Source organism: Octodon degus, unplaced genomic scaffold (genome assembly GCF_000260255.1).
Source record: "Octodon degus isolate 3935 unplaced genomic scaffold, OctDeg1.0 scaffold00032, whole genome shotgun sequence".
Taxonomy (NCBI): domain Eukaryota; kingdom Metazoa; phylum Chordata; class Mammalia; order Rodentia; family Octodontidae; genus Octodon; species Octodon degus.
The window spans coordinates 5,513,665-5,526,002 of NW_004524608.1; the positions used below are offsets into that span (position 1 = coordinate 5,513,665).

Genomic DNA, 12,338 nt, shown 5'->3' on the forward strand with positions numbered 1-12,338 from the left:
GCCGCGGAGGAGAGGAGGGCCGCGGAGGAGAGGAGGGCCGCGGAGGAGAGGAGGGCCGCGGAGGAGAGGAAGGCCGCGGAGGAAAGGCAGAGGGCCAAGGCAGAGGAGGAGGAAAAGGCTAGGATAGAAGAGCAAAAAAGAAAAAAGCAGCTAGAAGAGAAAAAGAATGAGATGCAAGACACAAAGATGAAAGGGGGGAAAGTCCTGGAGAAAAGAGAAGGGAAGTGGGTAAATGAAAAGAGAGTTCAAGAAGACACACCTCAGACAGCTGGCCTAAAGAAGCAGGTACAGTAAATGACTTGCACCCAGTGTGTGATGCCTGTGACTTATGAAAAATGTAATGCACTTCGAATTTGGGCCTGAGGTCACTCGCATACAGTCCAACGCTCCATCATTTGGCAAGCTATTCATTTTTTTCAAGTCATAACAATACACACGCATGAAGCAATCAATGGGTGGCCAAATACATAACCAACCAAATTTATTGGGCCAACCAGAGAGAGATGAATTGCTCTGTGCGGGATTGTTGTGACGACAAAAAAAAAATGAATTAACCCAATGGTGGTGAAAGTGGCAGTGCTGTGTTGACTGCAGTTTCTGCATCTGCTTCTGAATGCATTCTTTATTACCTCTTTTCCTTATCTGTAGGTCAGCATGAGGCAAGAGGCCCTTCACTTCCCACTTTACCCATGTGTTTGATATTAAATTTAAAAACTATAAAAACCAGAAATTGACATAAAGCATTATGGTCAGCTGGGCGCAACTGTGATCCAAGCATTCTGAGAGGCTGAGCCAAGTTCAAGCCCAGCCCAAGCAACCCAGTGACTTAGCAAGATTCTGTCTCAAGATAAAATATAAAAAAGTGTCTAGGGATGTAACTCAGTGTGAAGGACCTGGGTTCAATCCCCAGTGTCAACAAAAAATATATATATATGGTCAGACATTTCATTTTAAAAAGGCAAAAAAAAAAACCTTTTGATCAACTGGAAATAAAAGAAGGAAAGGAGCCAGTGGGAACCTGTATTCTAAAGGTCTCAAAACCGTGGTTTGCCATCATGTAGACCTTCGCTTAATGCAGACTTGCAGAAAGTGACCCATCAGGGCTAGAGCCAATGACGGAAGGGTAATTAAGAGCCTGCACTCTGTGTCTTTGGTTGTCTGGGTGACAGATTCCTTCGGTGTGAATAAGGGTGGGAAAAGCACAGGTAGGGGTTGGGGAGAGAAGAGTACAAACGGGAAAAGTTTTTGGCATTTTCTTCTGTCTGCAAGTCTGCATTAAGAATACTGTACCTAGCACCACCGCGCCCCTCACACGTAGGCACACAAAAAGAAAGCAGACACTTGCATGTTCACTTTTTTGAAGCCAACTACTGAGCTGAAGTGGCCTTTCACTCTGCTTCTTTCTGTACAAGGGTCTCGTGCACGCAGCTGTAACCGAGATCATATACAAAGCGCACCCAGCCACACGTGAGACTTGTAAATACACACAAGGTATGCCATGCCATGCTAGGTTTCGGTGAGCACAATGCAAGGGACAAAAGAAAGCTGGTCACAGGTGTGTGGAAACCGCTCACGTCACTCTACAGAGCCACTGGCACCAAGGCTGTAAGTGTGGCGCTCAGACAGCCAAAGCCCGCTGTCCCACAGCACCTGTGCAGTGGTCTGAACACCCCTCACTCTTGCAAGTTAGAAAGGGCTGCTTTTACCTGAGTGACCTTAATTACTCTTGAAAATGAAAAGGAAGAAGAGAGGGGACCTAAAGGGCAAGCTCAAAGACAAAAGCCCCAAGAAGACAAGCCTGCTCTCAAAACACAAGAGGTAAATATTACTGAGAAATAATCTGGTAAACTACAGAGAGTGGGCTGTGTTCCAGGATATTTCAAGTCTAGCAAGTCTCAGAACCGTAAACCTTAGCTCAGTAGTTTTCAAGCCATGACCACGAGCCACTGAACGGTAAGATCGCAGATGGTCTCAAAACTAGTAACTGCCTGGCATGGTGGCACATGCCTGTAATCCCAGCATTCAGAAGGCTGAAGCAGGAGGATTCCCTGAGTTTGAGTTCAGCTTGTGCTACATAGTGAATTCAGGACCACCCTGGAGTGTACAGTGACATCCTGTCTCAAAGAAAAAGAATTAGGTAATCAGTATTTTACAAAATGAAATGGAATAGAAAAATACTAGAGGTCACTGGAGGTAGCTTTACATTGTCATAAACACTTTATTATTGTGGATCATACTCAAAGATTGAAAAACACTGGCCCAATCAGTCTTTTCCTGCTTTCTTCTAAGTGCTAATTTTTCTCTCTTGAGCCATCCTACTTGCATTTCAATCATGAACTATTTCCAACTGGCTTTGATTAATGCTTTAACTTTTTAAAGGAAAAAAAAAAAAAAAACCCTCCTACTCCCTACATTTGAGTAGAAAATTTGGTGAACTGAAGATGATATTTTATTTCCAAAAGAAAAGTTTGGCCAAATGTCCTGCATTGCATTTCTGAGGCACACACAGGAGCAGGTACCAAAGGGTTTTCAGGGAGGTAAGTAAAAAGGGTTATCGTAGGCTGAGTGACACAGCATTCCACCATCATCGCTGTCCACAGCAAAAAGCTGGGCGGGGCTCCATGTAAGTAAGCACCACGTTTATTCTAGGCCCCAATAATCCTATTATTTGTACTCTATCTAGTAAGCTCAGGATACTTGAAAGTGGTGAAATGGAATTGTTGAAGGTAGGACGGTCTGTGCGACTTGGCTGACCAGACTGATAAAGCGACTGGTGGCTATTGGGTGCCAACTCAAATGGGCTTTCATTACATTTTTCTACCCATTGTGGCATCTATTAAGAGAACTAAAAGATGTAAGAGAAAACTAAATCCACATTTAGAAAATAGATGATGGGATTAAATAGGAAATGGGTTATTTTCTTTCATTTTTATGAGACTGATATAGAATAATGACCTATCTTCCAATTACATATTATGATTATTTTAAAATTTCTACTGTTCTGTGTTTCTAATAGCACTTTTGGTGGTTTGGGGAAAACTGAATGTTAGTCCTGCCCCCTAAATAACTGAAAAATGGAATTTAGCTCTAATGAGTCAACTAAGAATCCAGTCCAGAAAAAAAAAAAAAGTCTAGTCGAATATGTTAGAAAATGCTTCTCATTTTGTGAAAAAGAATTACAACAACTTTAGCTTCCAAAGAAAGAAGAAAAGAAAGATGTTTACCAAGGACCTAAACTCAGTGAAACTGGCCCACTCGCGTTCCCCTCCAAAGCTAGAGGATGGTGGTAAATATCTAAGCATAGGAGGAAGAAGGCCTGAAGTTGGGCTCTGTGATTAAACAAACAGGGTAATGAGACTATAATGAGCACTGTTTGGATATATAAAATTTAATCTAGTTTACTAACATGGGATTGACCCAGAGCATCGGATTCCTGTAGAGGGTGTCTGTGAGCTAGAGAGGGCTCCTCAGCTGAGCAGCCTGCGCAGTTTCTGCCCCATTTTGCCCCAAAGCAAATTCCAGAGTCTCAAAACTTTTGGCTCCCCTTTCACTCAAGATAAGCTCTACAACCTAGGCTTTTAAGAGTCTGCATCCCTATTTTCATATTATGTAGATGGCCTGCTGGTTGGGGCCTGAGTTTCTTCCAGTCTGGTTAACTGTACCATTGCTTCATAGAGATGGCTTTAAATCATTCTACATGACAGGCATTTTAAGTAACTTCTTCCTATGTATTTTTGTTGTTCTTGTTGTTTTAAAAGTCACACCAAAAACAAACTAAAACCTTCCTGTCAAGGACCAGTTCAGTGTAAGCAGTCAGCCACAAAGAAAACATCATGTGAGCCTTAGAGAAACATCTCCAAAATGCCCTCCTTAAAACACAACTCCATGCTTTTCCATTGAGGTTTGACTCTGTTTGGGGCAGTGAAAGGCACAGAGGATCACCAACCCTGAGATTTAATGTAGCTTGCTTCCTCTCCTCTCCAATTATAAAAATTTCTTTTTAGCTCTTCATCCAAGGAGCTTTCCCTCCCACTCCTGACCTCTAGTAGAAAAACAAAGTGGTCAGAAGAGTTGCTCAACAATACTGACCCTGCTATTCATGTCCTCTGGGCCAACATTCCCTAAACTTGAATGTGCAGGCAAATCCCTCAGGAATCTTATTCAATGCAGAATTGATTCAATGGCTCTAGGATAGAAAATGAGCTCCCTTGGGGCTTCACGTTGTCCCTGGATGAAACTTTCTATATCAAGGAGTCTAGAAGATAGCCACAGGATAGGAAAGCAACCTAGGACAGGACTTGGGACTTCTGAAACTAAGAAAAGCATGTTAAGCATGCTCTGGGGAGCTGTAACTTATGTGTCACTCTTGTTGCTATTCAAGAATCAAATAATGGCAAAGCAGTGTTCTTTGAGATTCACATCTCATTCTTTTTCCACTTGTTCCCTTGACCTTCTGGGTCTCTCTGGTATCAGAGCCACTTAAATGCCCACCTCTCCCATGCCAAAGTTTGACACCATTGGATACTCCAAATAACCAGAGCTTTATCCAAATGATCACAGTTGGTTAGAACCTTCCTTGTGAGACTACAAATGTTAACTGTGTGTGAAGCACATTAACTCCTTCAGGACACTTGGACACACCAAGTGTGCACACCATGCTGTGCATAGATTTTTTTTTTTTATGATAACACTCCAACCTAGAAGATCTCTTTCTTTTCCCAAGTAGCTCAGAATCTCCTGGGCTCAGGTTGAGCCACCATAGAACTCAATACACAATACTGCTTAACATATAAATTCTCTATAGAATTGCTTCATTCATTCATTTCTCAGAAAAAGACAATACTTTTCAGCAAATTCCAGTAAGAGCGTATCTACCCGCCACCATAAACACTACCAATAAAGGCAGAGCTTAAAAGAGAAAATGGGGGGGGGGGTGTTCCTTGCTTCTGTTAGACATTTATTGTTTTGTAAATCTGTTTGAAACTGCTTTTTTGGCCAGAGAATTGGGTAATATGTTTTGGAAGAATGGAAATATTTTGACTGCAAATAGGAGAAATAAGTTTGAAGGAATTTTCCCACGCATAATGCTCCACAAACTCTGATTTGATTCAGCATGTATCAGTGGAACTCCTTAGATGAGCTGCACTCACCTCCACATTTGTATCTCCAGATACTTCTTAGGTAGGGTGTAAACTCTAGTCCGTGGTTTCTGGGGTTCTAGTTAGTAATGGTAAGCCAGTACAAGAACACGCTCTCCTTCCCTGCCTGCCCGATGAATACTGACTTTTGGACAAAGATGACCACCAAGCAGCCTTGACCAAGTTCTAGCACAGGGACCGAACTTCCTTCCGGTTGCTCTTGACTCTCATGATCAATCAGGAACCAAGTGAGAAAGGGCAAGGAAAGATTAGGTAATGATCCTCTCATCCAGTCCTGTCTTTCCCTTACATGGCTAGAACCAGGATGCCACAAAAGTCTGTTGACTTGCTCCAGGAACACAGCTAGGTTGTTAACAGCTGGAACCCGTACCCAGGTCTCTTAACTTCCCAATCTCCCAGGGAGAAAGCACGACAATACAATAGCTCCCCTTTTGGTATTGCCAGGGGCATCCTATTGTAACCCTCTTAAGAGACAGGTAGTTTTAACCAGTTAGGACACCACAGCAAATAATCATCTATAGTAATTTAATAAATAGCACCCAAAAGGAGATAATCAGATGAAGGATTGTTGAAGAAAAGAAAAACCCAAAATATACCTTTTGTTGCAAAATATGCCCTTTTGGAGTAATTTGTCAGAGAATGTTGAAGAATGGTCATTTGGAGTGAGCTGTCAGATAAGGGGGGAAAGTACTGGGTAGCCCCACAGTCCATAGTTCTTACTGTTTCCCTCCCGTTAGAGCCCTAGGGCTTTGTAACTGTTCTCAAAAAGAACAATGATAAACTGTACCTATTTGCATGTTCTTTTTTATATATAATTTTATTGAGGAACAAATAGCAATGAGACAGTTTCAAAACCGATTAGTAGGACAGTTTCAATAATTAATACATTGCATATTGTTGTCTTAGTGCAAGATGCAGACATGATAGCCTGTCCACAAACACTATTAGTACAAATCTTTCTTCTCATTGAATTAAGAAAAAGTACCTACATATCTACCCTAACTATTTTGGGGGTTTTATTCCCATAATTTTATTGAGAAACATTGCCAGTCAAGCAGAAGACCCAATACTATTATGGACTACTGGACTATTTTGGAATATTTGGCTGAGTTTACACACCTATAATATTTAAATGATGGAACTAAACAAAAAAAGGGGGATACAGATGAATGACCATTTTGTATCTGTGTATTCAAAATGGTTAGCATAGATATATAACTACATGCTCTTAATTCAATGAATAGAGGGATTTGTTCTAATAGTGTTTGCATGTTCATCTTTTAAAAGTGGTGAGAAGATGAAGTCAGGGTCACCTAAATTCCTTTGCCCTTGGCGCCCCAAAAACTATGTAAATTTCATTTACTTTGAAATAATCTGTCTCATTTACTGTAAGAATTTGTAACACAGGGCTGGCCAGATAGCTGAGTGGATTAAAGCACCTGCTCAGGCAGATGCAGTGGCCTGGGTTCGAGGACCGCCATGCTGTGCTGGACCCGCCCCCGGGGGGGGGACGCTGAGATGGTGATGGACACTGGGCATGGTGGCGTGTGCCAGTGCTTGGGAGACTGAAAACAGGAGGATCACTGTGACTCCCATCTGTGTAGTGAGACCCCGTAGACCCCGTACTAAAAACATTTTAAAAATTAAATGAAATTAAATTTAAAGAAGAATTTGTAATGCAAACCCCACAAATTATTAAAGCTGACTCCTGCCCTCCATTATCATCTTCTTCTGTATCCCCCCAACAATCACAAAACTACTTCCAGAGGATTAAAATTTTCCTCACAGTGGAAATCAAGGTAAACCTTGGAGTTGTTCCTATTCCATTCTAACTTTAGTGGTTTAGATAACCATGGCCATGGTCCCATGGGTCTCTGATACCTCCCCTTTGAGATAGGTCCTTTCTATTGGGACCAAACAGCAAAACTCTTACATGAAGATCCCAGAACTTCAGCATCCCCAGGCACTAACATTCCCTATGGCTCTCCAAAACAAAAACCCCCATGAGAACAAGGTTGATCTTAACTTCCCAAAATTATAGTCGAAGTCTTTGTTCATGAACCAAAAGATCTCATACTCTTTAAGAAGTTTCCCTGACCCAACCCCTCCTCTACCATTCATTTTGCAGGTAGTTCTACTTCTGAAATTTGGGACCTTATTTGGCAATACCAACTGAAGTCTAATAATATTTTTATCATTATGTTTCTTTCTGGTGTGAACTGGTGGTTAGATCAAAGATGAGAAGATTAAAAAGGACAAGGAGCCCAAAGAAGAAGTTAAGAGCTTCTTGGATCGCAAAAAGGGATTTACAGAAGTGAAGTCACAGAACGGAGAATTCACGACCCACAAACTTAAAGTCACTGAGAATGCTTTTAGGTAAGAAGCTGTGACCACTTAATAGCGACTGTGTTCCTATGTGGGGGAAAAAGCCAGTCTCCCAGTCCTGTGCCTCTACTCAGAAACATGCTCAACAGGCAACATTCTTTCTTTGGGAGATCACTGGCTGTGGTCTTAGAGATAAGCAGCCAGCAGATTCCGGCCCTCCTCTCATGTAGATCAGCAGGGCTTAATCTGCTTTTCTCATCTTTTCTTTTTTTCTTCTTCAATGCAGATCCCGCTTAATGCCTACCTTCTTGTCCACTGATCTAATATATTTATTAAAAATTTTTGTGATTGAGATTAATATCATTGGTTCATTCTCTGAATGGTCCAGCCAATGTCACAAGAGACCCTTCCTAGCATCATTTTTAAGTATTCATTTAATTTTGTAAGTAAATGTCACATAAAGTCAAGATCATTCATGACTGAATACTTGGGAAACGATAGATTAAGCCACATCTCTTTACCATAAGACTCTGATAACGTTAATGTCAGTATCCTGTGGAAATATCTAAGAAGGAGAGAGAGAATATGGAACTACTGTTCCATGTCATTCATTTCAGAGGACTGAAACAGCACTCGCTTCTCACTCCTCTTTACTAACATATTGAAAATCTGGGCAATTGATTATAGGACACACTATAGGATACGCAGATCAATTCTCACTTTCAGATACAGTTGTGCAGAGACCCACTATCTGTTTTCTAGACAGATTTAAGGTTCAGAAGTCTGCTGCAGACAGTAGACTACGTGACCTCTGCCCCACCCCCACAAACCCTCTCTAACCACTGCTGCCAAATCCCAACCTGTTATGTCTGGCTGCCGTACCAGATGTGCTGGAAAAGAATTTTGGGTCCCTGCAGCGTGTATTTCCATGGAGGTTGATTCCTGGCAGCAAACTCGCCCATAGATCTATCTTTCTGAACACTTCAAATAAGAAAGTCACCAAGCTGATTCTGTGTAGAAGCTCTTACACCAAAGTCTTATAACATTCAGAAGCAATCAGATAGACATTTCAGGCCTATCTAAGATGACTAAACAGAGTCGCCCCCAAACAATTTTTCTATATAAAAATCTGAGCAGCGACCCACTCTCATTTATGAGCCTAAAGCACACAGAAGAAACGTCAACACAAAGGGCTTAAGTGCAACAGTTTAGGAGTAATTAGTTGGAACTGGTAAGAGAATATACGTGAAAATTAGAAGTGATTAGAAATTCATAAAAAATCTACAAAGCAAGTTGATTCAGACTGGAAAGCCAGGTTCAAAGCTTTATCATTTAAGGTCCCCACACAGGTCCTGAAAAATGTTCGGTGATTATTATCTAATATTATAGTTTTATTGCTTGGCAGATTAAGATTTGTCTGTAAAATATAAGGCATTTTTAAGGAACAAGGTGTTTGCTTGCTTAAATTATTAAGAGTAAGATTTTTATTCATTTGAATAAATCCTTACCCTAGATGGTTAACCATTAGCATCACTGCCAAAGAGCTGTAGTGAAAACTCTAATTAATAATTAGCATGACTATTGTGTATATATGCAGAGAGCTGGGTAATTTAAACATCAGAAAAGCCACAGAATCTACAACCACAGGTTAAGCAATAAGAACTCTTGAACATGACTCCCTTAATTTTGCCGTACTGGACAGAAGATAGGAACAAGCTGCCACTGTTTACTTGTTTTCATTTAACTGCCAACCTCTGAGAGTTTCAGTTTCAGTTAGAATTTGAGGCCGCTAGGAACAGAAACAGCTGGGTTTGTGCCATATGCTTATAAAGTGAAAAGCAAGTGAGAAAAGCTTCAATTTAGATGAAACTGGTACCTACTCACTTAACTAAATAGTAACCAATGACAAGATAATTTTCAGTAGCCAAAGATGGGATAGTTCTCTTGATTTAGATCTGTTGAAGCTTAGGCAGGAAGAGAGGAGGACTTCATGGAAGAACTTTCCAGAAGAGTGTCTCCAAAGGCTGACAGCTGCTAGCACATGCAGGCAGTCACACTCCTCTTTGAGCATAGCTCCTTCCATCTGATTTATTTACTGACTCTTTAAAAGTCTTATTTTTTTGTACCTGGACTGCTTTCTCTAAAACATGACATAAGAATCTCCATTTGATGAGCAAGTGATGGAGAAAGCAGGTAATGACAAGGACTTATAGAAAGCAGAAAACAAGGATTGCTTTATTTTCTAAAGTGAGAATTTTTTCTGATTATCAATAAATTTTTCTATACAAATAACTTTCTACATATATAAAATTCCTCACAATATATATAACCTATGTGTGAATGTAAATCTATATACTTTTAATTGATTCTTATACCATTCATAGCAAAGTCAAATAATGAACTTTTATAGCTAAAGTATAAGCTTCTAATTAATGATGTCAGGGTATCCCACTGGCTGGATTTTTTTGTTTGTTTGGGGGGTTCAGTTTGGCTTGGTTTGGTGTGGCTTGGCTTGGCTTGGCTTGGTTTGATTTGATTTGATTTGATTTGATTTGATTTGATTTGATTTGGTTTGGTCTGGTTTGGTGGGTTTTTTTGTTTTGTTTTGTTTTGTTTTGTTTTGTTTTTTTGTACATGTGTATTTTCAGGAAAGATCTGCAGTGTGTTCAGGGTCTCACTCCTAGATCAGACTAGTAGTGATCTGCCTGTTTACAGCCTCCTGAGAGATGGGATTACAGGCGCAAGCCACCAAGCCCAGTTGCCTGCTCAGTGCACCCTGGCAGTGGGGTTGGTTTGGTTTTTTGAGACAGGCTCTCACTATGTAATTTAGCCCAGGCTAGCACTCACTCTATAGCCCAGGCTGGCCTCAAATTCTGCCTTAGCCTCCAGGTGTTGAGATTACAGTGTGTATCACCACACCTGGCAATTCTGACTTTAACCTGACTCTTACGATGGACAATGTAATTATCCAAAACAGACATTGAGTGATATCTAGCAAACTCAGAGACGTTCCCATAGGCTTGACTGTCAGTCCAGTTCCTGCCCCGCAACATAAAAAACAGAGAGAAAACATATTTCTAGAGCTGGAAAGACCTTCAATTAACTGAGAAACATGTCAGGGTGAACCTCTATGTCACTAAAAGAGCATTTTGAGGTCAAAACAAGAATCATCTTTAACTGTAAAGAACCTAGGATAATATTTTATGTTTTAACCATAAGCCATAGTGAGAAACAAATTTTACATCATGACCCCACAATGTATATCCCACCAAAAAATGTATGCACATTTCAGGAAAAGAAGAACTTGTAACTAGTTTAATAGTAAATGTACTGAAACAGCATATTAATACAAGTTACCTTTGGCCTCTATGACTTTGGGAGGTGCTCAAAGTGGCTATTAGCCTGGAGGCTATTAGCTTCTAGGGAATTCATTAACACCACAAACCGCTGCTTGGGTAACCTTAGTCATTGGGACACTGCGCATGCATTTGCAATTTCTTCTTTAAGGGACGGCAGTGTAGTGGGTTTTCTGTAATAAATGACATCCTCTAGGGTGCCCTTTTGTGAGGATAACATCTGTTATCCTGTTATCTGTGGAAAAAACCATATTATTATTTTCCTGAATTGCATATACATTTTTAGCAGCCTATATATGTATTTATAACCAAAACCAGTATGTTAGCAAATGATCCTTTCTTTGCCTTTCTATGGTATGCTTTGATGTTTTCTAGTTCATGTTCTAAATACTGATTACAGTCCACTAAAATGAGTTGCGACCTCCTGCTTAAAAACTGTAGTCTTGGAGAATACGGTTTCTTCATAACTACCTCAGGGTTTAAAAGCATGATACCTGCAAAATAAGACTGGCACTGTACTATGTTATTCCTTGTCATGTCTCGCAGCTCCAGCATCATGTCACTGTATTCATGGAATAAATGAAATTAGACAGCAGTCACAAATAAGTTGCTTGTGTTGAAAATTAATTTTAAAAGACCTCACTATTGGTTAATAAAGTATTTAATAGAAGACATGCTCTATCTTTGCTTCTGAGTTAAAAACTAACTGTAGCAAAGCCCTCCAACACACCATTAACTCCTCCACACCCAGGAAGGTCCAATTTGTATTTGTTTTGTCTTAATGAAGAAAGTTCTATGCAGTTTCCACTTTGACTAGCAACATGGTTCAAGAAGACCAATATTCTAACCATCTGATAGCAAGTTTCCTAAAGGAGCTCAGGGTCTGCGGGTGTTACCCTCCATCTTTTAATATCATCCAGGTAAAACATTCAATTTTAATAAAATTTAACCCAAAGACTGGGGATAGCTTTTGACTTCAGCCTTAACGTGTTTTCAGTCGTACAGCAGAATTCCTCTGGATCCTCCATCATTTCAAAAGAAAAACTTCCACCCAGCTCCAGCTTCTGTTCATGCTCATAAGAAGCCTCGCCCCTCTTCTTCCTGTGTTGTGAGCTGTGCTGTCGGAGCATCATCCGCAGCAGGCAGGGAAGGTAGCTGGGCCTAGACTGTAGATACTCTGGACAGTTACAGGTGGGAAACACCCCCAACCAACTGTTGGGGAAATTTGAATGGAGAGGCCAGGAGGTGGGCTACTATGGCCTATTTCAATAGGTTTATTGCTTCATTTTTATTTTTTTTTTATTTTATTTATTTTTTTTATTGACATCAGTTATTTTTATTTTAAAGAAAGAAAAAAAAATAAAAACAGTGGTACAAAAATCTCAAAACAAGATTTTAGGAGAGTAACAATGGTTAGTACATTGTGTGTTGTTATTGCCAAAGTAGTTTCTCATATTACAAGACATAGGCAAGAAATAATAAGCAAATAACATAGGTA

General features: G+C 40.2%; 1 protein-coding gene across 6 annotated transcripts in view; it reads left to right on the forward strand.

Annotated features, from left to right (window-relative positions):
• Window positions 1-12,338, forward strand: part of Cald1 (caldesmon 1) — a 202,237-nt gene that overhangs the window by 163,074 nt on the left and 26,825 nt on the right. For 5 of the 6 annotated variants that reach the window (XM_023713558.1, XM_023713561.1, XM_023713560.1 and 2 more), the window contains one exon: window positions 7,390-7,535. In XM_023713558.1, the coding sequence (XP_023569326.1) occupies window positions 7,390-7,535 (146 nt within the window). Of the gene's footprint in view, window positions 1-12; window positions 286-1,740; window positions 1,819-7,389; window positions 7,536-12,338 lie in introns of all 6 variants that reach the window. The other variant, XM_023713563.1, reaches the window with a different exon arrangement.